Below are 27,896 nucleotides of genomic sequence, written 5' to 3' on the forward strand. Positions count from 1 at the left end.
ATGGCGGAGGGGCTGCTGCAGGTGGAGATCCCGGACTTCGGCAGCAGCGTGCTGGGTAACCTGAACGAGCAGCGGCTGCTGGGTCACTACTGCGACGTCTCCATCCTGGTGCAGGGTCAGGCCTTTAAGGCGCACCGGGCCGTCCTTGCCGCCTCCTCACTCTACTTCAGAGACCTGTTCAGCTCGGCGGCCGACTCCTCGTCCTCGCCGGCGGTGTTCGAGCTGCCTTCCTCGGTGACGCCGACGTGTTTCCAGCAGATTCTGTCCTTCTGCTACACAGGGCGCCTCAGCATGGCGGCCAGTGAGCAGCTGGTCCTCATGTACACCGCCGGGTACCTGCAGATCCAGAACATCGTGGAGCGGGGCATGGAGCTGATGATGATGAAGGCCTCTTCATCCTCCTCGCCTCTCTGCTGCGACTCACAGGTGGGTTTGCCCACACCTACACAGCTGTGCCTAGACCGAGACACACAGACCACAATCCAGGTAGACCACATAAAGACTTCATATAGGCCACAATCCAGATTAACCACATAGAGACTACATAAAGACCACAATACACATAGTCCACATGTAGTTTATGTGTATTGACTTTCATATCTGCCTTTATTGAAGAAAAAATAACTTTCTTATCAAATAACATTAAACACATAAATCGATTATTCCTATTAGACCTCCAGGTTTTCTCCCCGTTAAGCGTTGCCCCGTTAGACCCCCCCCCCGACTCTGCTGAGCTCGAGCTTGACTACAGCAGCATCTGGTGGACATTAGAGGAACTTTTTTTACAATTTTCTTTTTATTCATCAATAAGACAAACACAAATACAAGTCATCAACAACATCGACGACCATAATTGAAAATTAAACAATAAATAAAATAAATAATAGAAAACAAAAAACAAGGAAAAGAAAAGAAAAACCTGCTGTCATGTCAATTCTGTGTCAACTGCCATAGGGTCCACTTCCTCCATTTACTGTCCATCTGTGGTCCTGTCAGCCGTAGCCTGTGTGTCAGTCTTTCCATCATATATATTTCCCCCACTGTGTCCACCCAATGGGTCTGAGTGGGTAGATCCTCACCCCCCCATTTCCTTGTAATTACCTTTTTCCCAGCAACCATAAGTATTTTGAATAGATATGAGTCTCCATCATGTACAATATCCTCCGAGTAAATATACAGATACATCAGCTCATGGTTCATAGGAAATTCGTATCCCAGAATCTCTTGTGTTAACCCATGTACCATTCCCCAGAACCCTGTTATTTTGTGACAATTCCAGAAAATATGTGCATGGTTAGCATCAGATGACCCACAATTCCTCCAACATGACTTTCTTTTCTCAGAGTAGTTATTAGATATTTTAGGAGTGATGAAAAAACGTATAAGATTTTTCCAGGAAAACTCTCTCCAGGCTCGTGAACAGGTTGTTGTCTTATGTTTTTCCCACATATTATCCCATTCATCGTCAGGTATTTCCATGTCAAATTCTCTTTCCCATTTTTCTTTAATATATCCTGTTGTGCTTTTGTCATCCATTAATGCCTTATATAATGTAGTTATAGTCCTGACCCGGTTCCCTTTATATGTATCAACCAATACTTGTACCACCTGGTTCATTTCTAGTGAGACCTCCTGTCCAATCCGTTTCCCATAATAATCCCGTATCTGTAGATATTTGTAAAAATCCCGCCAATCCAGGCCATATGTCGTTTTCAAGTCTTGAAAACTCATTATCTTCCCCTTTTTCACCAGTGTGCACCATGCCGTAATGCCCTTGTCCGCCCACTGTCTGAGTCCCCCACGCTGCCCATCTGATTTAAAACTGCTATCAAAAGCCACCCATTTTAATACATTTGCATCCTTCTCCGCCTTATTATGTCTAAGTAATTTGAACCATAATTCCAAGGTAAATTTTGTGATCGAATCCATTTGATTGCTAACCTTCTTAAATGTTTCTCTATCTCCTATAATACTCTGTATCGGACACATTCCAAATGATTTTTCCATTTCTTTCCATTTTGCTTCATAATCTAGTTTACACCAACAATGTACATATCTTAGCTGGGCCGCGTGGAAGTATTCTCTCAGGTTGGGCAGACTCAGGCCCCCCTTCTCCCTCTTTAGCTGGAGGGTTCTGAATCTCACTCTAGGTCTCTTCCCCCCCCATATAAATCTAGATATCATCCTGTCCCATGTTACGAATTGCGTTAGAGGTATCTCTATCGGTAATGCTTGGAACAAATATAAAAGTCTGGGTAGTACATTCATTCTTATTAATTCAATCCTTGAGCTAAAATCCAATGTTAGGGTGGTCCATCTATGTATATCTTTTAATAATTCTCGGTTAATTCTATCATAATTCGCCTTATATAGTCCTGGTATGTTTCTAGTCACTTCTACTCCTAAGTAGTTTATTTTCTTTAGATTCCAGTTTAAATTGAATTTTTCTTTAATCTCCTTTGGTGGTGTATAATTGATGGTGAGTATTTGGGTTTTAGTGATATTTATCTTGTATCCTGATAGTTGTCCATATGTGTTCAAGAGATCTAGAAATTCTGGCAACGACTCACTAGGCCGTTCAAGGAATGCAATGACGTCATCTGCAAAGAGGCCGACTTTATGCTCTACTCCGCACACTGTCACTCCTTGGATTCTTCTATTTTCGCGTATGGCTTGGGCTAATGGTTCAATAAAGTAAGCGAACAGGGTTGGTGACAAACAGCATCCTTGTCTGGTTGATCTCTGTAGATCGAACTTGTTAGATAGGCTTCCATTTATTTTAATTCGAGCTGTAGGTCGTTGATATAGCGTCCGGATAATCTGTATTGATTTCTCATTGAATCCGAACTTCTCTAGCACTGTGAAAAGGAAAGTCCAATTTACCCTGTCAAACGCCTTTTCGGCATCTACGCTAACCAGTATCGTGCCTCTTTTCTGTTTGTTTGCCTGATCTATAATATGCAGTGTCCTCCTAATGTTATCGTGCGTCTGTCGCCCGTTCACAAATCCTGTTTGATCCGCTCAACGCACTTTTAAACTGAGGCTGCTGATTGGTCGAAACCTCCTCTGACCCAAACTAGTGATGTCACAGCTGGTGTATTTTTTCCTCGCCTGTCAGAAGAAGAGTAAATACTTTGACCAGTAGTTTCTGGAATAATTGATCTATTATCATCAAACAGAAATATGAAAACTCTAAAGAGAAGATTTAACACTCTTTTTTAGCTGTTTACCTTTATAACTGTATGTGAACACATTGATGTATCACAGACAACCTCAGCAGACGAGCTCGGGGGCTTCGACGCCCCGATGGTCCAGCAGCACAGCACCCCCCACCTGCCGGAGTCCAGTCCAGACCAGCCGTCCCTGAGCCCCGAGGAGCTGCTGCTGGCCGTCAGCAGGATCAAACAGGAGAGAGCCGACACTCCTCCTGCTGAGGAGAACGGAGGAGGTGCAAGACGAGGAGCAAGACGAGGAGGAGAGGAGGCCAGGTGAGGAGAAATATACACCATACTGCAGACACCATGTTCTGTCAATGTTTCCTCCTTGTTCCATCAATGCATCGTTCATGTTCCATCGATGTTCCCTCCATGCCCCGTCCATGTTCCCTCCATGCCCTGTCCTTGTTCCCTCCATGTTCTGTCCATGTTCCCACCATGTTCCGTCCTTGTTCCCTCCATGTTCCCTCCATGTTCCCTCCATGCCCCGTCCTTGTTCCCTCCATGCCCCGTCCTTGTTCCCTCCATGCCCCGTCCATGGTCCCTCCATGTTCCCTCCATGCCCCGTCCTTGTTCCCTCCATGTTCCCTCCATGCCCTGTCCTTGTTCCCTCCATGTTCCGTCCTTGTTCCCTCCATGTTCCCTCCATGCCCCGTCCTTGTTCCCTCCATGTTCCCTCCATGCCCCGTCCTTGTTCCCTCCATGTTCTGTCCATGGTCCCTCCATGTTCCCTCCATGCCCCGTCCTTGTTCCCTCCATGTTCCCTCCATGTTCCGTCCTTGTTCCCTCCATGCCTCGTCCTTGTTCCGTCCATGCCCCGTCCTTGTTCCCTCCATGTTCTGTCCATGTTCCGTCCTTGTTCCCTCCATGCCCCGTCCTTGTTCCCTCCATGCTCCGTCCACGTTCCCTCCATGCTCCGTCCATGTTTCCTCAATGCATCGTCCATGTTCCCTCCATGCCCCGTCCTTGTTCCCTCCATGTTCCCTCAATGCATCGTCCATGCCCCGTCCTTGTTCCCTCCATGTTGTTTACATGCTCCTTACGTTTGGTGAATAAAGGAATCTTTTCTGCCTTTTAAGTATCTTCTGCGTTTTCTCGTCCTGGTCTATCTTGTCCTCGTTGTTCTGTCCTCAGAGTGGACATGTCCGGAGACCTCCAGGCCACCAGGAGCAGTGCTCTGTGTTACCTGGGTGCAGGTGGAGGTTTGGTTCCAGGGCTGCAGTCCTATTTGCTGGCGAACGGGGGGCGCTCCAGTCCAGGAGGATCCAGCCTTCACACAGACTCCCCTCCCTCTCACCCCCCCACGGAGGAGGAGCTAGAGGAAGACTACTACGGGAACACCGTCCAATCCGGACTCTACCAACACATCTACGGACATCCTGGAAACCCCTACAGTAAGTTAGATGATGGTACGATCCGATCTACCTGTGCTCTGGTCCAGTAAGAGGGTTCTACATTTAGAGCCTAGTTACTCAGCTCAAAACTCAGGAAAGCTTCGTCGAGTCCTGCAGGACCTGTTCTACGGTTGTTCATTGACAATAATTAAATGATGCAATACTAAATGATTGGTGTGTTTTGCCCTTCATGTCTCTAGACTTAAGACATCCTTTCATTGGTGCCTGTGAAGCTGAAAACTCAGACTAAGAGCAGAACATATTAAACCAGTCTTACCTCGTAGTTTTCCATTCACTTCAATACAGTCAATACTATCTTTGTTTTATATTTTGGTCATTACACCTCCTGGTCACGTGAAACACCCCTTCTCTCTGTTTCCCATTGGTCCAGTCCAAGAGAAGATGGAGATGCTGTCCCTCCCATTGGCTAATGAGCGGCGGCCCTGCGTGCTGGTTGGTCGGGACAACATGGCGCTCCCCGCCAGTCTGATCAGTCAGATCGGGTATCGCTGCCACCCGTCGCTCTACACTGAGGGAGACCCGGGAGAAAAGGTGGAGCTGGTGGCAGGTAGGGCAACAGAACACCTTTCCAGCTGTAGTCGGGGTAGAGTGAATATAGTGCAGAAGGTAGTGAATAAGCAGTCATTTGTTGTCATGGTAACCGGACTGTTGGGAAGGTCATTCAACACAAAACACAGAGAGACAGTCAGAGAACTGATGTTACTGTGCGTGTGTGTGTGTGTGTGTGTGTGTGTGTGTGTGTGTGTGTGTGTGTGTGTGTGTGTGTGTGTGTGTGTGTGTGTGTGTGTGTTCAGGTTCAGGTGTGTTCATGACACGAGGTCAGCTGATGAACTGTCACCTGTGTGCCGGAGTCAAACACAAGGTTCTGCTCAGGAGACTGCTGGCCACGTTCTTCGACAGGTGAGCGGAAAATTTGCAAACACTGTTTTCATCTCAGTGAGTTAAGACAGAGAGATCCTGGATGTGGTTAGCCTAGCTTAGCATAAAGCCTGGGAGCAGGGAGAAACTGTGTTGGTGAAGGTCTATAGACCCCTCTTCAGATGTCCCACTGCCTAAAAGTGATGACTGTTTGGACAAATAATGCCAAAACAGATTTATTTTATGCCTTTGAAATTGATAAGTTGGTTGTTGCTGTCATCCTGTGTTTTTGTTTACCTCTGAACTGATAAAGGCCTACGTCCATTTTTTATACTTGGAGGAAAATATATAAGTAGATATATTCAGTCTTTTATAACTCGACCACTGAAAAACAGATCAATGTCCATTTGGGCAAATACATCGCCCCACGATCCCGGTCCCATTGAAGTCCACCCAGTATCCCGGTCACATTTAACGCAACCAGGATACCTGGTCCCAGTGGTGGAATGAACTCCCCACTGACGTCAGGACAGCAGAGTCGCTGCCCATCTTTAACCTCACCTCTTCAAGAAGTAAAGAAGTAAAGAAGCAAAGAAGTACTACCCTGAGCCTTCCTCGTAGCACTTATTGTTTTCGTACTAGTTTGTTGCACTTATTGTTTCTGTAGTAACTTGCTTCTGCACTATACTTTTGCTCTGGTTTATGCTTTGAGATGCTTGTTTAAGAAAGGAGATGCACTGATGACTTCTGGTGACTAGTAGTTCTCTTGAATACCTATGTTGAATACACTTCCTGTAAGTCGCTTTGGATAAAAGCGTCTGCTACATGACTGTAATGTACTGTATGTAATGTAATGTAATGGTCCCATGGACGACCACCTAGGACCCTGGTCCTGGTTTAGAGACCAGTAGAAACGGTCAGTTAGATAAATCTGCAAATTATGGGCAGTGACTAATTTATCCTCCACCAAAATGAAGAACCATCATCGAGTTTGTCACATCCAAAAAGTCTGATGTCATCAGATGCCATGTGACATCATCAGAAGTCATGTGACATCAGGCTGTGTGAAATATTCCAGAACATTCTGACAGTCCGATGCCTCACATCCTGCTGCTGTTTTACATAACTGCTTAGTGAGGGGGGGGGGATCTAAAGCTCAGTATAGGTGCTGATTGGCTTCTTATGGTTTCCATAGAAACACTCTGGCCAATAGCTGTGGGACAGGGATCCGCTCCTCCACCAATGATCCAAGCCGGAAACCTCTGGACAACCGAGTGTTAAACACTGTCAAACGTAAGGCACACACACACACACACGCACACACACACACACACACACACACACACACACACACACACACACACACGCACACACACACGCACACACACACTACCTGACTTTTTTTTGGGAAAATTGAGACAATTCCATCTTTCTCCTCCTCCTCCTCCTCTTCCATCACCTCCTCCCCCTCTGCATCATCCTCCTCCTCATCCTCCTACTCTTCCTCCTCCTCCTCAGTCTACTGTCAGAACTTTGCTCCTAACTTTAAGGAGAGTGAGATGAACGTCATCGCGGCCGACATGTGCACCAACGCTCGAAGAGTCCGTAAACGTTGGCTCCCCAAGATCCAGTCTCTCCTCCCCGACAGCCTCCCCACCTCCTCCCACACCCGCAAGGCTAAGAGGGGAGGAGGAGGAGGAGGAGGAGGAGGCGGAGGTCAGGGAGGTGAAGCGACGCTGCAGTCCAGCGGCAGCCCCTTCGAACTGGACCTGCGGCAGCTCAGCGCCTCCTACCTCGGCCTGGAGGCGCCGCTGTACGGGGAGCGACGCGAGAGGGAGGTGGCGGGGGAGAGAGAGAGAGAGAGGGAGAAGGAGCCCCCCCCCTCCTGCCTCATCTGCAGTTTGCTGGGTCTCGTGTGGGAGGAGGTGGAGCAGGGGGGGGGCAGGAGGAGGAGGTGCTGATGGGCGGTGAGGTAGACGGGGGAGGGAGGCTACAAACTGAACAACCCCCCGACCTCCCCCTGTCCTCCTCCGCCTCCTCCTCCTCCTCCTCACACCCCTCCCCTCAGCCTGCAGAGCCCACCCTTCCTCACAGGGGATTGGCCGACACAGAAGAGAGGGGGGCGGAGCCTCTGGAAGATAGCCAATAAGCTTTATATCGCATCTGCCTACCTGTATGTAAATAACACAATAGCTACCTGTCCCCACACCTGTCTGTCTACCTGACACAGACAGTCCTCCTGTCTACCTGTCTGTGTCTACCTGTCTGTCTCTACCTGTCTGTCTCTACCTGTCCACCCACCTGTCTGTCTACCTGACACAGACAGTCCTCCTGTCTACCTGTCTGTCTCTACCTGGGACAGACAGTCCTCCTCACTTCCTGTCCACCTGTCTACCTCTCTGCCCCCGTTTGTCTTCCTTTCCGTCTGACCTACCTCTGTCTGTCTGTCTGTCTGCTCCTCTACCTGTCTGTCCACCTGTCTGTCTGTCTGCTCGGCTCAGCTGCATGTTAACAGCCTCCTGCAGTCCAGCACACAGGCCCATGGCAACAGGACTGATGATGATGATGATGATATTCACTCTGATAACGACAATAAAGCTTCTTGATAATCAGAATTCTGTTTCTGTGTTTTCTGTTTGATCAGAAACATTTCAAAGTGTGGACACTAAAGGGTTAAAGTTGTGAGACAAAAACAGGGAGACCTGTCAATCTATATTGTATTGAAGAAGACTTGAAACTAGAGATTGAGACCATAAACTCATGTTTACAATGTTTACTGAGGGAATAAATCAAGAGAGAAGTAGAGTCATTTTCTCATAGACTTCTATACAACCAGAGGAGTCGCCCCCTGGTGGACAGGAGAGAGAATGCAGCTTTAACACAGGAAGCTTTGACTTCACTTTAAAGAACCAGAGGTTTACTCCTGGTTCAGACGACCACTGTGTACCAAACCTTTTTTTTACTTTGTTACTTTTAGTTTTTTCTGCATCTTTCCTTACAAAGTACATACTGTTTTATGCAGTATTATTTATATCGCCTAGATTAAACAAGTCAAGGACACATGAAACAAAGGCAATACGCAATTTACCCTCACTTGATTCCCTCTTTTGAGGCATTGAATCAACCTGGAGGGTCAATCCACCGTTCTCCATCAGAGAACCAGGACCTCAGACCTGGAGGTTCTGACTCTCATCCTAAAGTCTTCACTCTCTTCTTCACACCTCTCCAGAGCTGCTGAAGGTCACGTTCTGAAGGAGCCAACAGAACCACATCATCTGCAAAGAGATGAGATGCAATTCTGATTCTCTCCTCCCCGACTGGACCTTTAGATCCGGTCCATGAAAACTCCAAACCGGATCAGAGTAAACCTTAGCGAGGACAACACCTACTGGAAACATGTGGAGAGGTATTGATGGCTCGTAGCTGCGAACAACCCAGATACCCCGTATTCCCTCAGTACCCCCACAGGACTCCCTGAGGGACACGGTCCTAGTCCTTCTCCAAGTCCACTTACACATGTAGTCAGGATGAACTCCCATGACCCCTCTAACAGACCTGTGAGGGTAAAGATCTGGTCCACTGGTGCAGGTCCAGGACAGAATCCACATTGCTCCTCCTGGATCTGATGTTCTACTTTCGGTTGAAAACCAATACTTGGTCTGTCAACTGCAGAAAGCCAAAAGTACCAGAATGTCCTTTGAATGTGGCCACATTCTGCACCATGAAGCCAGCAGGCTTCTCTGGCTTTTCTGATCAACAATCCTCTGCACAGCAGATATATGAGGGTCAAAGGTCAAGTACCATGTTATGATGAAGTAGTATGTCCCGATAGAAATAATACTGCATAAAACAGTGTGTACTTTGTAAGAAGTAACAAAGTAAAAAAAAGGTTTGGTACACAGTGGTCATCTGAACCAGGAGTAAACCTCTGGTTCTTTAAAGTGAAGTCAAAGCTTCATGTGTTAAAGCTGCATTCTCTCTCCTGTCCACCAGGGGGCGACTCCTCTGGTTGTATAGAAGTCTATGAGAAAATGACTCTACTTCTCTCTTGATTTATTCCCTCAGTAAACATTGTAAACATGAGTTTATGGTCTCAATCTCTAGTTTCAAGTCTTCTTCAATACAGCATGATGTTCATTTAGTAAATGATGCTCCATTTAGAGTCAAACAGACCATAAAGCAGGGGATGCTTTAGGGCGGGGCTACACACTGATGACAGGTCCACACCAGAGACGTATACGGCGTCTCTACGTCACTCCTCCTCACTCCATATATGGTCACTTCCTGTTCACTGGTTGCAAAAAACCAAGATGGCGACGGCGAAGTCACCGAACTTGAGGCTTAATAACGTCTATAAACCAACGTGAGACGTCACCATGACTACGACAACTTCTTGTTTACTCTCTGTGGTTTAACCACAAATTCTTGACCAAATGTGATGCAGTTTTTAAATGAATTAATTGACACATTTGTATTTTTTATTGGCTCTCTGTTCAGCTGTTTGCATGAAACCACAGGAGACATGTTTCCACTCTTTAATATGTTTCATATTTGCTCTGCTGGAGTCCATCATGTTTTCTCTCAGTAAGGTCCTCCAGCTGTTTAAAGTATGATAACTTCATCATTCATGTACAGTGTCAAGGGGAGGTCAGTTATATAAAAAGATTAGCTATATATAAAGATCAGTTATATAAAGATCAATTATATAAAGATCAGTTATATAAAGATCAATTATATAAAGATCAGTTATATATAAAGATCAGTTATATATAAATATAAAGATTAGCTATATATAAAGATCAGTTATATATAAAGATCAGTTATATATATATATATATATATATAAAGGTCAGTTATATATATATATATATATATATATTTATATATATATATATAAATATATATATATATATATATAAATATATATAACTGACCTTTATATATATATATATATATAATAAAGGTCAGTTATATATATATATTTATTATATATATATATATATATATATATATATATAATATATATATTTATATATATATATATATATATATATATATATATATATATATATATATATATATATATATATATAATATATATAAATATGACCTTTATATATATATAAATATATATATATATATATAACTGATATATATTTATATATATATAAATATAAATAAATATATATATATATATATATATATATATATATATATATATATATATATATAAAGGTCAGTTATTGATTCTGCAGCGGGCCTCCGTCAGCGTTTCTGCTACCGCTTTGCATGCTGGGAGGCGTAGTTCCAGTGAAGTCGCCATTCTGAACCAGGCATCTCTCGCCAGCCAATCACGGCCGCCCAGTCATCGCCTCAACCAATCAACGCCCTTCACCCAACGCATCGACCAATCAGAGCGCTTCACATCCCCCGGCCTCCATTCACGGCCCTGCGAACGCCCCGCAGCCAATCAGAGCGCCGCAGTCACCCGGCCGGCCAATCCGATCACAACAACATCCACGACGCTGCTCGCCACTGCGCCTGCGCAGACGGGAGACAGCTGATAACTCATCTATTATGCTACTTCGCTAAATATAAATCCCGCAGAAACCTTCCCGGAGCCCGCTGGACGCCGGAGCACCGACCCGAAGAGCACAGCGGCGAGACGGTACGGGGGCGCAGCGGGCCGCCGGGGCGTGTGTCCGAGCCCGGCGCGGCGCTGGCGCCTTGAGACAAAGCTCAGCTAACAGGCTAACAAGCTAACGGGTTAGCGGCTAACAAGCTAACGGCTAACGGGCTAACAAGCTAACGGGTTAGCGGCTAACAAGCTAACAGGCTAACGGCTAACAGGCTAATGGGCTAGCAGGCTAACGGCTAACGGGTTAGCAGGCTAATAGGCTAACGGGCTAGCAGGCTAACAGGCTAACGGGCTAGCAGGCTAACGCTAGCCCGTTAGCCTGCAGAGCTCCGTGAGCGCGCTCTCCCGCTGGCCGCCGTTACACGAGCACACGTGCACGTGTCCCCCCGTCACGCGCACCCGCCACTACACCGATTAACGGCAGCTAGCTCTGTTAGCTTAGCCAGCTAGCTCTGTTAGCTTAGCCAGCTAGCTCGGTTAGCTTAGCCAGCTAGCTCTCGTCCAGCCCGCCATCTCTTACAGCAGGTAGCCGGATGCTGTTAGACAAACACTCACCTGTGCAGGTGGAGCATTAGCGAGCGTCCACGTGTCCTCCTCTGTTAGCCGTTAGCTCCTCTGTTAGCCGTTAGCTCCTCTGTTAGCCGTTAGCTCCCCGTTAGCTCCTCTGTTAGCTCCTCGTTAGCTCCTCGCAGCAGCCCGGACATCACGACTGTGAGCCGCTGCTGTGAGGAGGTGTGACCGGCGGGCTGAGGGCCAGGTGTTAGTCTGCAGGTACTACTGTGTACAAGTACAAGTACTCTACTGTGTACAAGTACTCTACTGTGTACAAGTACTCTACTGTGTACAAGTACTACTGTGTACAAGTACTCTACTGTGTACAAGTACAAGTACTCTACTGTGTACAAGTACTCTACTGTGTACAAGTACTACTGTGTACAAGTACTCTACTGTGTACAAGTACTCTACTGTGTACAAGTACTACTGTGTACAAGTACAAGTACTCTACTGTGTACAAGTACTCTACTGTGTACAAGTACTCTACTGTGTACAAGTACAAGTACTCTACTGTGTACAAGTACTCTACTGTGTACAAGTACTACTGTGTACAAGTACTCTACTGTGTACAAGTACTCTACTGTGTACAAGTACTCTACTGTGTACAAGTACTACTGTGTACAAGTACTACTGTGTACAAGTACTACTGAGTACAAGTACTGTGTACAAGTACTACTGAGTACAAGTACTGTGTACAAGTACTACTGTGTACAGGTACTGTGTACAGGTACTACTGTGTACAGGTACTCCACTGTGTACAAGTACTGTGTACAGGTACTACTGTGTACAAGTACTCCACTGTGTACAAGTACTCCACTGTGTACAAGTACTACTGTGTACAGGTACTACTGTGTACAAGTACTCTACTGTGTACAAGTACTACTGTGTACAAGTACTACTGTGTACAAGTACTACTGTGTACAAGTACTACTGAGTACAAGTACTACTGAGTACAAGTACTGTGTACAAGTACTGTGTACAAGTACTACTGAGTACAGGTACTACTGTGTACAAGTACTGTGTACAGGTACTACTGTGTACAAGTACTCCACTGTGTACAAGTACTGTGTACAGGTACTACTGTGTACAAGTACAAGTACTCCACTGTGTACAAGTACTCCACTGTGTACAAGTACTCTACTGTGTACAAGTACTCTACTGCAGTACAAGTACTCTACTGTGTACAAGTACTGACCCACTGTGTACAAGTACTCTACTGCAGTACAAGTCTAAATCGTACTTAAGTTGAAGTAATAGCATCACGTTATACTCTAAGTACCAAAAGTAAAAGTACTAATTATGTAGAATATATATATATATGTATATATGTATATATATATATATATATATATAGTATTATAATAATTGATGCATTAATGTGTTCATCACTTCAGTGTTGCGGCTGGTAATTCAGTCTATGATGATGGTTTTGTTATGGTTTTTTGTATTCATCTTAATGGAGTAAAAGTACAATGTTTCCCTCTGAGATGTAGTGGAGGAGAAGTAGAAAGTAACAGAAAATGGAAAAACAAAAGTAGGAATACCTCATAATTATACTTAAGTTGAGTACTTGGTTACTTTCCACCGTTAATGATTTAGTAAACATGAAGTCTGGAGCCAGTTAGAAGAGAGAAACGGTGAAATGGATCAGTGGAGTTTACAGAAGATTCTGAGAAAGTCCTGAGTTCTAAATGCAATTACAAACATGATTCTATTGAATTTGATACTAAATCTGTCTCCGCTGGAGAAACTGGATGGATTCAGTTTGTTTTTATTCTGAGAGACCAGACGTCTGATGCTAACGTTAGCTTAGCTTGTGTCTCTGATAACTTCAGGTGCTAATTGATTTTATTCACACTAATCATTTGTGCTTGTTACTAAATGAAATGAGTCTGGATCAGTTCAGTTCACTTTTAAGTCGAGTTTTCATTAAATCTATGTTATGACTGGTTTGTTTAATCCGAGACAAATAGATTTATGAATAAATCAACTTCAAACATTAGTTTTTTTTAAACCTCACTCAACGTAAAACGCTGCATTCCCTTCCAGCAAACCGAGAACGAGGATCTGCTTTAAGTGAATATTCTGCAGGAGATTATTAGAAACACTGAATGTGGATCTCGGGGTTAAACACCTTCCGTTTTCTCTCGAAAACCAGCCACCAGAATCAAACAATTAATCAGTTAAGCAGCTGTTTGATTGTCTGTTTAATTGTAAATGGTTTGAACTTTAGTTCAGAGGTTAACTTCCTGTCCGTCTGAACGTCTCCAGCAGGACAGACGGATAACAGCCTCTCTGTCTCTGTCTCTCAGGTTGTGCGATGGGAGTTTGTCTCCTCGGAGGAAACATCGAGCTGAAGAATCGACACCACCAACAACACCTGAACTGAACACACGCTAACACACACCTGTGTGCCCACACACACACACACACACACACACACACACACACACACACACACACACACACACACACACACACCCTCAGACCACAGAGGGAGTAGTTTTTTTACCTTTAGGTCGGACACTGCCGTCCCACAGTGCATTGCTGCGTCACCGTCGTCCACCATGTCGGACGCCCCTGAGGCTGCGCCCCCAGCCCCCACCGTCACCAACCCGACCCCCCCGGAGGTCACCAACGCCACCAAACCTGGAAGGTAGGACACGACTTCAGATGTTTTGGATCCGTCTCAGAGGACATAATGTCTTTTATTTAACGAAAACAGCAGGAAAGAGTTGGACATTATGTCAGAATGTTGGAAAAATGTCAAACCAAAATATGTCAAAGTGGAGTTTTAGTCCAACTTTCAATAGCTGCAACAATAATGGCTAACAGGAGGAGCGCTAGTAACGTTAGCAGCACCGCTAACAGGAGGAGAGCTAGTAACGTCAGCAGCACCGCTAACCGGAGGAGAGCTAGTAACGTTAGCAGCACCGCTAACAAGAGGAGAGCTAGTAACGTTAGCAGCACCGCTAACAGGAGGAGAGCTAGTAACGTTAGCAGCACCGCTAACAGGAGGAGAGCTAGTAACGATAGCAGCACGGCTAACAGGAGGAGAGCTAGTAACGACAGCAGCACGGCTAACAGGAGGAGAGCTAGTAACGACAGCAGCACGGCTAACAGGAGGAGAGCTAGTAACGTTAGCAGCACCGCTAACAGGAGGAGAGCTAGTAACGATAGCAGCACCGCTAACAAGAGGAGAGCTAGTAACATTAGCAGCACCGCTAACAGGAGGAGAGCTAGTAACGATAGCAGCACGGCTAACAGGAGGAGAGCTAGTAACGACAGCAGCACGGCTAACAGGAGGAGAGCTAGTAACGACAGCAGCACAGCTAACAGGAGGAGAGCTAGTAACGTCAGCAGCACCGCTAACAAGAGGAGAGCTAGTAACGTCAGCAGCACCGCTAACAAGAGGAGAGCTAGTAACGTCAGCAGCACCGCTAACAAGAGGAGAGCTAGTAACGTTAGCAGCACCGCTAACAAGAGGAGAGCTAGTAACGTTAGCAGCACCGCTAACAGGAGGAGAGCTAGTAACGATAGCAGCACGGCTAACAGGAGGAGAGCTAGTAACGACAGCAGCACGGCTAACAGGAGGAGAGCTAGTAACGACAGCAGCACAGCTAACAGGAGGAGAGCTAGTAACTACAGCAGCACCGCTAACAGGAGGAGAGCTAGTAACGATAGCAGCACCTCTAACAGGAGGAGAGCTAGTAACGTTAGCAGCACAGCTAACAGGAGGAGAGCTAGTAACGACAGCAGCACCGCTAACAGGAGGAGAGCTAGTAACGATAGCAGCACCTCTAACAGGAGGAGAGCTAGTAACGACAGCAGCACCGCTAACAGGAGGAGAGCTAGTAACGATAGCAGCACGGCTAACGGGAGGAGAGCTAGTAACGATAGCAGCACCGCTAACAGGAGGAGAGCTAGTAACGATAGCAGCACTGCTAACAGGAGGAGAGCTAGTAACGTTAGCAGCACCGCTAACGGACGGAGGTTCAGTTCAGTTACATTATGATGCGTTCAGGCTCTGTTCAGTGAAAATGAGTATTGGATGAAGGTAAATTATAACGTTATCATGATGTGTTCAATGTAATCTGTAAAATGTAGTGTTGGTGATAAACTAGAATAAATCCAGTAGTTTGAAGATGTTTTCACATTAATATAAAATAGATATTAGATACTAATTATGATGTTTAACTTCCTAACACTAGCTCTAAGATTATAACACATCATTAAAACTAATAATGACTCGATCTGTTTTAATCAATAAATATACAATCTCCTTTATATATTATAATTAAAAAATAGTTTTAATGAAAAAAACTCTTTTAAATTACTATAACAAAGTAAAAGTATAACATTTAGTATTTTTGATGTTTTACTGACTTCAGAGCGTTGAAATTATTTTTGGGACGGTGAGAAGGAGATATTCTGGATCCTTGTAGACCAGCTGCTATAATCAAACAACAAAGGGATCTGTATCTGACAATATGGATCATCAATGATCAACAATTAATATCAACGGCAGAAAACCCTGATCAGAGATCCTAAAGTTCTATTGGCTCCTTTTTTCTTTTGTGCTGATCCGATCTGTTAGTTTTATAACCCGTTCCTCCTTTAGCCTCCACTCTGTCTGCCATCTGTCAGCCAATCAGAGGAGCCGTGTCGTTGTGTCTCAGCTGAACAGGAAGTGGTCTTCTGTGTGTTTGTGTCCTTCAGAAAGACCAACCAGCTGCAGTACATGCAGAACGTGGTGGTGAAGACGCTGTGGAAGCATCAGTTCGCCTGGCCGTTCTACCAGCCGGTCGACGCCATCAAACTCTGCCTCGCAGTAAGTCCCGCCTTCATGTCCACTCTAAACCAATCAGATCATTGATCAGTCAGCTTCACTTGGCACAGAGCCAGGCTAGCTGTCGTTATGCTAACGGGGTCGAATTACACAAGCGTTCAGTTATATTTTCAAAATAAAACTTTAAAGTATGAATAGAAAAATAAAGGTCATAAGTCACAGTTTGTTTGTAACGTTCCACTTAGACCTGATGTTCCTCCTTCTGTTCACGTCACTGGATTACTTCACACTCTTAACGGTGGAGTGTGTGCGGGCTACCAAGCTAACGTCAGTTAGTGGCGTGGTCTTTTATTTTCTTAACCAACATTAACATGTGATTACTGAGTTCATGTCTTTGTTAGCTTAAGCTAAAGAGAAACACAGGAGAACGTTTGCTCTGAGTCTAGAACAGCTGACCTTCTCTACTCAGCCAACAGTGTTGGAAGTAACCGAGTACATGTACATAAGTACAAGTTAAAGGCACTAGTACTTAACTTTCATACCACCACTACACCTCAGAGGTAAATATTATACTTTTACTGCTCTACATTTATCTGACAGCTTTATTTACTTTACCAATTGCTTTTGACAGTAAAAAACATAATCAATAAATATTATTGATATCATATATAAATAAGGCTTTATTAGTTCACAAGCTACCCAGCATTATGTAAAATAAGACTTGTAGATACTTTTAATAAGCTCCTTTTACCAGCTGCAACATTAACGTGACAAACACATTCATGATACTAATTATAAACCAATAACATAATATATATTACTATGTACGACTACAAAAAACTTAATGTGGGTATTTAAATCAGTAACGTTGGAACCTCCAACAGGATTTCAGAGGACCGCATCTTTTTCTTTTAATGTTATTAGAGAACAGACAATGTATTTATTATCAACGTCTTATGAATAAATATTTTATTAAATATAAGTATGTGGTTAATTATTTCATTTGATACGTTCTTCCCGTTAAATCTTTCATGCTGAATGGTTTCAAGTATTATAAAGTCTTACATTTAACCTGGAGAACCTGGCTGTACCCTGCTAAGCTATGCTATGCTAAGCTAACCATGTCCATGTTACCAGGACTACCACAAAGTGATCAAGAACCCGATGGACATGGGAACCATCAAGAAACGTCTGGAAAACAATTATTACTGGAGCGCCAGTGAGGCCATGCAGGACTTCAACACCATGTTCACCAACTGTTACATCTACAACAAGGTACACGGTAGTACACTGTGTACTTTATACTCCCTTTATACTGTTTTAGACCCCTTAGTGAACCTCCACCTCTTTGTGTTCCAGCCCACCGATGACATCGTCCTCATGGCTCAGGCTCTGGAGAAGATCTTCCTGCAGAAAGTCTCTCAGATGCCTCAAGAGGAAGTCGCTCTGCTGCCTCCAGCTCCCAAAGGCAAGACCAAGGGCAAGGGGCCGGCTACTCCAGGTACTACAGGTGTGTACTGAGTACTAGTGCTGCTACAGGTGTGTACTGAGTACTAGTGCTGCTACTACAGGTGTGTACTGAGTACTAGTGCTGCTACTACAGGTGTGTACTGAGTACTAGTGCTGCTGCTACAGGTGTGTACTGGAGTACTAGTGCTGCTGCTACAGGTGTGTACTGGAGTACTAGTGCTGCTGCTACAGGTGTGTACTGGAGTACTAGTGCTGCTACTACAGGTGTAAACTACAGTACATCAGCTGTATACAGTAGAGGGCAGTGAATCTACGAGTAGTAAATGACTTCTGTGCATTTGATTGGAAGTTTTTCTGATTATTTAAAGAGTTGCTTTAGCAAACCGACCTAATATTCAGTTCTAACCCATTGGTTATTAATATTTACATTTAATGTAAGTTTGACTCTTAAACAGCTGTGGTATCGTCATGGGTTCATATCAAAGTTCAGGTAGAGGAATGTGATCATAAGAGGTTCTATCCATGTATTTACTGTGTAGTACTTCATTCCAGTACCAACAGTACTTTCTCTCTGTCTCTCTCTCAGTGAGTCAGCAGGCGGAGTCTTCAGCCTCCCCTCCCCCTTCCTACCCCTCCCCCCCCCTCCCAGACACCTGTCATCTCAACCACGCCCACACCTGTCCAGACCACGCCCCCTGTCTCTGCCCCGCAGCCCCGGCAACCATGATGCCGTCTGCACAGCCCGTCGTCAAGGTAACAGTTTTGTTGTTTGAGACAGCATCACATGACCCAAAATATAAAAGAAGACACTGTCCTTTTCTGTCTGTCTACCTGTCTCTCTTGTTGTACCTACCTGTTTCTGTCTACCTGTGTACCTATGTCTCTTTCTCCCTGTCTGTAGCTCTTAACTTGTTCCTTTCTAAATGGCTACACCTGTCTGTCTCCCTGCCTGTCTTCATACCTGTCTGCCTCTCCAACAGAAGAAAGGTGTCAAGAGGAAAGCCGACACCACCACTCCGACCACGTCAGCCATCTCTGCCGGTCGAGCCGACTCTCCGTCCGCTCAGGACACCAAACCGCCCAAACTGGGCTTGAACCGCCGCGAGGCCGCCGCCCGACCCGCCAAGACCCGCAGGGAGACGGTTGAGGAGGTGCCAGGGGGAGAAGTGGGAGGCGTTGTAGGAGGAGCCGGGAGAAGTAAGGGCGGAAAGCTGGGCGAGCAGATGAAACACTGCGACGCCATCCTGAAGGAGATGCTCTCCAAGAAACACGCCGCCTACGCCTGGCCCTTCTACAAGCCGGTGGACGCCGAGGCCCTGGAGCTGCACGACTACCATGACATCATCAAACACCCCATGGACCTCAGCACCGTCCGGGTAACGCTCACATCATCATAATGTTCCTTCTCTCTAAGAACAAAACTTTACATCATACGAAAACATTTTTCTAACTTATTGCTAGAAAATTATATTACAATTTAAACGTGAACGTAAAGGTGTGTGCATCATATAATGTGACCTCCTCCTGCCGGTCGCTGTGACTATCAAACAGCCTGAAGGGGATTCTGATGGTCTGATTCTGAAAAAGCTTTTTAGAAATGAAGTTGTTAAATCTATGGAGAACAGTGTGTGGCTGTAGACAATGGTTTGTTACCGTCAAATTAGCTGAAAATGAAACGTGAAGCGCATCCGTGTAAATTTGACCTTTACAGAATTGGCTATATGGGCCCATCAATAATTCTAAGACCTCACAACACACCAGGTTCAGATCTATCAGTCATGAGGTTTAGCTGTTATATCTGATCCTGAGAAGAGGCAGATCCAAAACAAGAGACTTTAAATTCACTGTTGCTTAACTCGCTAAGAGATTCGATTTTAACGGTCAGACTCTGAAGCCTCCGAGTTAAAAGTTTATGGTCAGGACCATCGAAAGCTGAACCAGTTCTGTGTCAGATGGTCCGTCCTGACCGTTCGTGAAACCAACGGCAGGAAAGTCCTACAAAGAAAACCTCCACAGAGTTCCTCTAAGTTGAAGAAACCATGATTCACGTTTAACACTGTGGTGGACTCCATATTTATTACCAAAGAATCTGCTTTGTACCACGGACTCCACCGTTAAACCTTTGATTCACGTCTTCTCATTTCTCCCCCCCAACAGAAAAAGATGGATAAAGCAGAGTACAGCGATCCTCAAAGTTTTGCCACCGACGTCAGGTTAATGTTCTCCAACTGTTACAAGTACAACCCTCCAGACCACGAGGTGGTGGCCATGGCCCGCAAGCTGCAGGTATGTACAACCTCCAGAACCCTCCAGAACTTTCGCCTCGTTGGTTGCTGTAGTCTCTTAATGTCGATCTCTCTCTCTCTCTCTCTCTCTCTCTCTCTCTCTCGTCAGGACGTGTTTGAGATGCGTTTCGCTAAGATCCCCGATGAGGGCCTGGAGGCATCGGTCCCGTCTACTACACCATTGGTCAGTAAAAGCACCGCCTCCTCTGACAGCAGCAACAACTCCTCCTCAGACGAATCGTCCGACTCAGAGGAGGAGCGAGCCACGCGATTGGCTGAGCTACAGGAGCAGGTTGGTGCTGCCGACCAATCACAGGTCAAGAACATCCTGGTTTTCTTCTTTTTTAATATCATTGTAGATTTTGTGAATTTATGAAATTCTGTTGATTTAATTTTGTTAAATTGTTCATTTTTGATATAATTATACCAATCGTTCATATTAATATGTGATTTTAGATCCATTTCTGTAATAATGCACCAGTTGAAGGCGTTTCTAAGTATTGCTAAGAAGTGAAAGGTATTGACAGTTAGTGTATTCCACCAGTTGAAGGCGGTGCACGAGCAGCTGGCCGTCCTGTCCCAGGCTCCAGTCAGCAAGCCAAAGAAGAAGAAAGAGAAGAAAGACAAGGAGAAGAAGAAAGATAAGGACAAAGACAAAGGGAACAAGGGCAAGATGGAAGAGGAGAAGAAGCCCAAAGCTGCTGCTCAGCAGCCAAAACCAGCCAATCAGAAGAAAGCGCCAGCAAGGAAAGCCAACAGCACGGTGACCGCCACGAGGTACCATTAAATAAATGAGTTATACTGGAATGAACCTGTGAAAACAACATTTTCATTATTCGCAGTTGGGACTGAATCTGAATTTGGATCTTGACCAATCAGAGTGACTCTCTGCGTGTTTCCTAGGCAACCTAAGAAAGGCAGTAAGGCGTCGGGCGGTGGCTCAGCTAACGGAGACGACGGCGAGGAGTCATCTCTGCCGATGTCCTACGACGAGAAGCGCCAGCTGAGTCTGGATATAAACCGGCTGCCGGGGGAGAAGCTGGGCCGCGTCGTCCACATCATCCAGTCCAGAGAGCCGTCGCTGAGGGACTCCAACCCCGACGAGATCGAGATCGACTTCGAGACCCTCAAACCCTCCACGCTTCGAGAGCTGGAGCGCTACGTGAAATCCTGTCTTCAGAAGAAGCAGAGGAAGCTACTGCGTAAGTACCGAGTACTAATATACTGCTAAAGTTTAAATATCGTACCGTCGGTGAAGTTAGCTACAGAGCTAGGACACAAAGGCTGCTGGAAGGCGTTCAAATCCTTTGTGTAACCAGTGCTTCTGGGAAATATATTTGAAGAACTAGTCCAAATTTGAGTTATTATTGTAATTGTATGTTGAGGCTTGGTCTCATCTGGTCGCACTCTGGTGTCAACATGTGACCTCTGACCTCTGTGACGCTCACATAGAGCCTGAGTTACACTTGGACACGACTTGGCGCTGCTTGGATATGTCCTCTGTCCTACGCGGGTACGTCCTCCTCTGTCCTAGGCGGGTACGTCCTCCTCTGTCCTAGGCGGGTACGTCCTCCTGTCTGTCCTACGCGGGTACGTCCTCCTCTGTCCTAGGCGGGTACGTCCTCCTCTGTCCTAGGCGGGTACGTCCTCCTGTCTGTCCTACGCGGGACGTCCGGTCTGTCCTAGGCGGGTACGTCCTCCTCTGTCCTACGCGGGTACGTCCTCCTCTGTCCTAGGCGGGTACGTCCTCCTCTGTCCTAGGCGGGTACGTCCTCCTGTCTGTCCTACGCGGGTACGTCCTCCTCTGTCCTAGGCGGGTACGTCCTCCTCTGTCCTAGGCGGGTACGTCCTCCTGTCTGTCCTAGGCGGGTACGTCCGGTCTGTCCTAGGCGGGTACGTCCTCCTCTGTCCTACGCGGGTACGTCCTCCTCCTCTGTCCTAGGCGGGTACGTCCTCCTCTGTCCTAGGCGGGTCGTCCCTCCTGTCTGTCCTAGGCGGGTACGTCCTCCTCTGTCCTACGCGGGTACGTCCTCCTCTGTCCTAGGCGGGTCGTCCTCCTCCTGTCCTAGGCGGGTACGTCCTCCTGTCTGTCCTAGGCGGGTCCGTCCTCCTGTCCTGTCCTCCTCTGTCCTAGGCGGGTACGTCCTCCTGTCTGTCCCTCCTAGGCGGGTACGTCCTCCTGTCTGTCCTAGGCGGGTACGTCCTCCTGTCTGTCCTAGGCGGGTCCGTCCTCCTCTGTCCTAGGCGGGTACGTCCTCCTCTGTCCTAGGCGGGTACGTCCTCCTGTCTGTCCTAGGCGGGTCCTCGTCCTCCTCTGTCCTAGGCGGGTACGTCCTCCTCTGTCCTAGGCGGGTACGTCCTCCTCTGTCCTAGGCGGGTACGTCCTCCTGTCCCTACGCGGGTACGTCCTCCTCTGTCCTAGGCGGGTCGTCCTCCTCTGTCCTAGGCGGGTACGTCCTCCTCTGTCCTAGGCGGGTACGTCCTCCTCTGTCCTAGGCGGGTACGTCCTCCTCTGTCCTAGGCGGGGGTACGTCCTCCTCTGTCCTAGGCGGGTACGTCCTCCTCTGTCCTAGGCGGGTACGTCCTCCTCTGTCCTAGGCGGGTACGTCCTCCTCTGTCCTAGGCGGGTACGTCCTCCTCTGTCCTAGGCGGGTACGTCCTCCTCTGTCCTAGGCGGGTACGTCCTCCTGTCTGTCCTAGGCGGGTACGTCCTCCTCTGTCCTAGGCGGGTACGTCCTCCTCTGTCCTAGGCGGGTCGTCCTCCTCTGTCCTAGGCGGGTACGTCCTCCTCTGTCCTAGGCGGGTACGTCCTCCTCTGTCCTAGGCGGGTACGTCCTCCTCTGTCCTAGGCGGGTACGTCCTCCTCTGTCCTAGGCGGGTACGTCCTCCTCTGTCCTACTGTCCTAGGGTACGTCCTCCTCTGTCCTAGGCGGGTGTCCTCCTCTGTCCTAGGCGGGTACGTCCTCCTCTGTCCTAGGCGGGTACGTCCTCCTCTGTCCTAGGCGGGTACGTCCTCCTCTGTCCTAGGCGGGTACGTCCTCCTCTCTGTCCTAGGCGGGTACGTCCTCCTCTGTCCTAGGCGGGTACGTCCTCCTGTCTGTCCTCTGTCCTACGCGGGTACGTCCTCCTCTGTCCTAGGCGGGTCCTGTCTGTCCCTAGGCGGGTCCTACGTCCTCCTCTGTCCTACGCGGGTCGTCCTCCTCTGTCCTACGCGGGTACGTCCTCCTCTGTCCTAGGCGGGTACGTCCTCCTCTGTCCCTACGCGGGTACGTCCTCCTCTGTCCTAGGCGGGTCCGTCCTCCTGTCTGTCCTAGGCGGGTACGTCCTCCTCTGTCCTAGGCGGGTCGTCCTCCTGTCTGTCCTAGGCGGGTCGTCCTCCTGTCTGTCCTAGGCGGGTCCGTCCTCCTGTCTGTCCTAGGCGGGTCGTCCTCCTGTCTGTCCTAGGCGGGTCGTCCTCCTGTCTGTCCTAGGCGGGTCCGTCCTCCTGTCTGTCCTAGGCGGGTCGTCCTCTGCCTCAGGACTCTTCGTATGTAGCAGGTCAATGTGAACATGATCTCTGTTGCTGAATATCAGTGACTCCTGACTCTGGTGTCCTGTTTAACTGACCACCTGTCTCCCTCTACAGAGAAAGCAGCCGGAGGCGGGGCGTCGGGAGGCGGGGCTAGTCGCTTGACTGGCAGTTCCTCTTCCTCCTCTGATGACAGCTCCTCAACAGGAACCTCCTCTTCCTCCGACACAGACTGAAAACACACACACACACACACACACACACACACACACACACACACACACACACTGAACACACACACTGATCACACACACAGAGGTTTATCCACTCTACACACACACACACACACACACACACACAGAACTCAATCTATTCAGTTAACACAGATACACGCTAACACACACATCCATGTAAACTTCCATCCTGAAAACACACAAACAAAAGACAGAGATACACACTCTGAACTTCTTACAACACACACACACACACACACATCTATACAAACCACACACACACACACACGCCCAGACTTGGAGACTGTATGTAAATAGGCTGACCGTTTTTTTAGCTCCTAGTGTCGTTTTTTTTTTTTTTTTTTTTCTTCCTGAAAGAATGCCGACAGATAGAAGAGAAGAAGAAGGGAGCAACACTTTCCCAGTGAGAGGAGGAGGAGGAGGAGGAGAGACATGCGATGGAGAGACGGGCAGTCTGTCTGTCTGTCGTGGAGTCGTACTGATCTTCTCCGAACAGCTTTCTTCTTCTTCTTGGACAGCTGGCTGCGACCCCTGACCTCTGATAACATTCCAGAAGCATCTATAGAGCATCATGGGAGAGGAGGAGGAGGAAGGAGATCTCAGTGGGTTTACAACAACCTAACAAGGTTTCTGATCGATTGGAAGTTGAGATTCCTGCAAAGAGTTCTTTAAACTTTGGTCTTCAAGGTGAAAACACCTGTGAGTCAAAGTTTGGAGCATCATGAGACACACGGGAGCCAATCAGAGTCCTCCATTCGTTCTTCAGCCAGTGAAACTGATCGACATCAGAACCGATCCACTTCTGATCAATAATGTTCAAACATCACCTGTTGGCGTTCAGTTAAACTCCACCAGTCAACGGTGTGAAACTTGCTGCAGAGAGAAGCGTCAGTGCGGGAGGAGGCGTGAGAGCGTTGACGTTAACGGCGTCCTCCTGGAGGAGCAGCGGGAGCTCACGCCTCCTCCTGGAGGAGCAGCGGGAGCTCACGCCTCCTCCTGGAGGAGCAGCGGGAGCTCACGCCTCCTCCTGGAGGAGCAGCGGGAGCTCACGCCTCCTCCTGGAGGAGCAGCGGGAGCTCACGCCTCCTCCTGTAGTTCAGTAGAAAGAAACCAGAGACGTGTGTACTGTCCCTTTAAACACCACCTACTGTCTGTAATATGAAGATGGTGCTCTAGTGGTCTGGTCTCATGGACCGTTTCTCAAAGATCAACATCAGGACTCACATCTGTAGAAGATGATGGACGTCTGAACACGTTGAGATCAAAGTCGTATAAATATAGAATCAATTATGTTATTGATCAGGATTCAGATTCAGGTCTTTAATGGTCTCAACCACAACTTCATCTCTGACAATAAAAGGTGGCCGATGATTTTTTTTTTTTTTCTCGCTGCATCAAGTTTCAAGTTTTTTTCAGGAGTTCATGTTTTTTATTAAAATGAAAATCTCTGTCAGATTTTCAAAGTAAAAGTCTGATGAATGATTTCTAGAAACAGAAAAAGTTCCAAACAAGTAAAATCCCTCTGAGACCAGACTGCTGGTCCTGCCACCAAACCCACAACCGACCGTCTCAACAGTGTGTGTGTGTGTGTGTGTGTGTGTGTGTGTGTGTGTGTGGGGGGTTTTCAGGCTCAGCCCCCCCCACCACCACCACACCACCACCAGCGCCGGCGCCGGCTCTGTCAGCAGAAAGACAAACTTCTTTTTTTAACACTACATGTCCTTTATGATTTTTCTGTCTTTGATTTTCAGGTTGTGTGCTGAACTTGTCTTCTAAGGTTCTCTATATAAAGACGTCTTTGTACCGCTGTACCCCCCCCCACTCATACTGTACCCCCCCACACAGAGTCCAGCCTGAACCAGATGTAAGGAAGAGTCCTCACTTTTATGTCTCCATTGTTTTAAAGGTTTTATTTTAGCTGATTAACAAACTTCAACTAAATTAGTAGAAAAAAAAGAAATAATTCCAAACTGTCTCAATAAGTCCATCAGTTTATATTTTTATCTGTTAGTTTTATGATGGTTTACTTTTTTAAATAAAAACCTAATATGTGAGGAGGCAGAAATCAAATCATTTGTTTCCTTTTTCTGACGAAAATGATTTAAAATCATTTTATGAAGTAATTGTTTTATTTCAAGCTTTAATTGATATTCTGTGAAACGGTCTGATCTGATTGGCTGCTGCGTGTCGTGTTGTGATGACATCACGACCTGGTGTTCACCTGATTGGTTCGTTTCAGTGTCGGATGCTTCCTTACGTTTGGACCAGCGCTCTGTAGACGTCAGGTTGACCTTTGACCCTGAGCTGAGGGTCCTGAAACGAGACCCAACTCAACCAGGCTCTGCTCTGATTGGACGGTTTATCATGTGACCTCACAGGCAGTTTGTTTTTCTTTTCTAACCACTGGGTTTCACTTCTGATCAGATCAATCGATCAATCAGGTCGAACCAATCAGATTAAATCATGTGACTTCTGCTCTCGAACACACAGCCGTCTGTCTGTCAGCTGACCTTTGACCTGCTTACAGACGACTGAGCAGCCATGACTGATGTTTCCTCCTCTGTGATTGGTCGAACCTCTCTGAACTAAAGGCTTCTGATTGGTGTTTAACATATTGATTTCTGATCGTCTGATTATTGATCCTGTCACTTCTGATTTCCTGTTTCATCTCATAAACTTGTTTTTAGCAAGCTTTCAACCACATGTCATGGTGTTCATCGGGGGGTCAGTTGTCATGGAGATGGTTTGGTTGTTTTTATTATGGGATGTCATTTGTGCTTTCTGTTGTCGGACTGAAGAGGCATGTTGAGAAACTAAAAACAAACATTTGACCGACTAATACCTGATCAATAAGTAATGACACACACACACACACACACACACACACACACACACACACACACACACACACACACACACACACACACACACACACACACACACTTCCTCCCGGTGTGACAGACAGACAGGCGGACAGTGAGACAGCTCGTTGCCACAGTAACCCTCCTCTGTTTGTTTTTAGTTGATGGTCCAGCTTTGATGCTAATAGTTAATTTTTGTATTTTAATAAGAAAAAGGAAAAAAGTGATTTTCTGTATCTGCATGCACTCCGGCCGACGTTCTTTCTCCGTATGTTTGAGCGCTGTATAGTAGCTGTATAGTAGCTGTCTGGGGTTCAGGTGGAGCAGGTGGAGCTCCACCCGGTGGAGGAGAACCCACAGACAGACGGGACGAACCGACGACAACCAACAAGTGAATTATTTGATGTAATTACTGATATGGGATCCTTATTTTCTGAGTTCCTTTGTTTTCATAAATAAACACATAAACTGAAACGTTGACTCTGCTTCATTCACAGTAGGGTGATGAAAACAAGCGCACCCTCTCACCTGTGGAACTTCTCTGGAAGCACATTGACCCCATTTAGCACGTTTGATATAATACAATCTGTAAACACATGAATCAAACTACAGAGAGTTTCACAATAAAACAGGTTTCTAGAGTTTCATTAATGTAAAGTTATATGAAAGTAAAGTTACATTAATGTAAAGTTATATTAGTTATATTCATGTAAAGTTATTGATTCATAAATAGATCTGAATATAATTAAATGAGTATTAATATAATAGAATCTTATTCATCTATATTATCAGAGATTAAAGTCAGAAATGAATTATAGATACATTTATTCTCTATTATTATTATATATATATTATAGACACATTTATTCTGCTTCACTCCATACTTGTTGGAATATAATACAGTTTCCTGTATTAACGGGCCGTCCAGCAGCAATCTAACAGCACCATAGATCACATTCACACTGAATCAGTTCACATTCATATCAGATGTTCCTAATGTTTCACTCACAGAATGGATGTTTTTTATCTTTAATGTTTGATGTGATGA

General features: G+C 46.3%; 2 protein-coding genes across 2 annotated transcripts; both read left to right on the top strand.

Annotated features, from left to right (window-relative positions):
- Nucleotides 1-7,637, top strand: LOC129101679 (nucleus accumbens-associated protein 2-like). The gene is given in 8 exon segments (XM_054611581.1): nucleotides 1-426; nucleotides 3,268-3,488; nucleotides 4,350-4,609; nucleotides 5,001-5,177; nucleotides 5,425-5,530; nucleotides 6,684-6,781; nucleotides 7,007-7,353; nucleotides 7,356-7,637. Coding segments are annotated over 8 exon segments (1,917 nt in total).
- A 3,387-nt stretch (nucleotides 7,638-11,024) lies between these two features.
- LOC129100913 (bromodomain-containing protein 3-like) lies at nucleotides 11,025-27,322 on the top strand. The gene is given in 14 exon segments (XM_054610456.1): nucleotides 11,025-11,156; nucleotides 13,994-14,337; nucleotides 16,401-16,512; nucleotides 17,608-17,745; nucleotides 17,830-17,980; nucleotides 18,527-18,578; nucleotides 18,580-18,650; nucleotides 18,653-18,693; nucleotides 18,921-19,316; nucleotides 20,098-20,226; nucleotides 20,335-20,541; nucleotides 20,770-21,002; nucleotides 21,129-21,427; nucleotides 23,851-27,322. Coding segments are annotated over 13 exon segments (2,037 nt in total). The 5' UTR covers nucleotides 11,025-11,156; nucleotides 13,994-14,248; the 3' UTR covers nucleotides 23,970-27,322.
- Nucleotides 27,323-27,896: the final 574 nt, after the last annotated feature.

This window comes from Anoplopoma fimbria, chromosome 13 (genome assembly GCF_027596085.1).
Source record: "Anoplopoma fimbria isolate UVic2021 breed Golden Eagle Sablefish chromosome 13, Afim_UVic_2022, whole genome shotgun sequence".
NCBI classification, from domain to species: Eukaryota; Metazoa; Chordata; class Actinopteri; order Perciformes; family Anoplopomatidae; genus Anoplopoma; species Anoplopoma fimbria.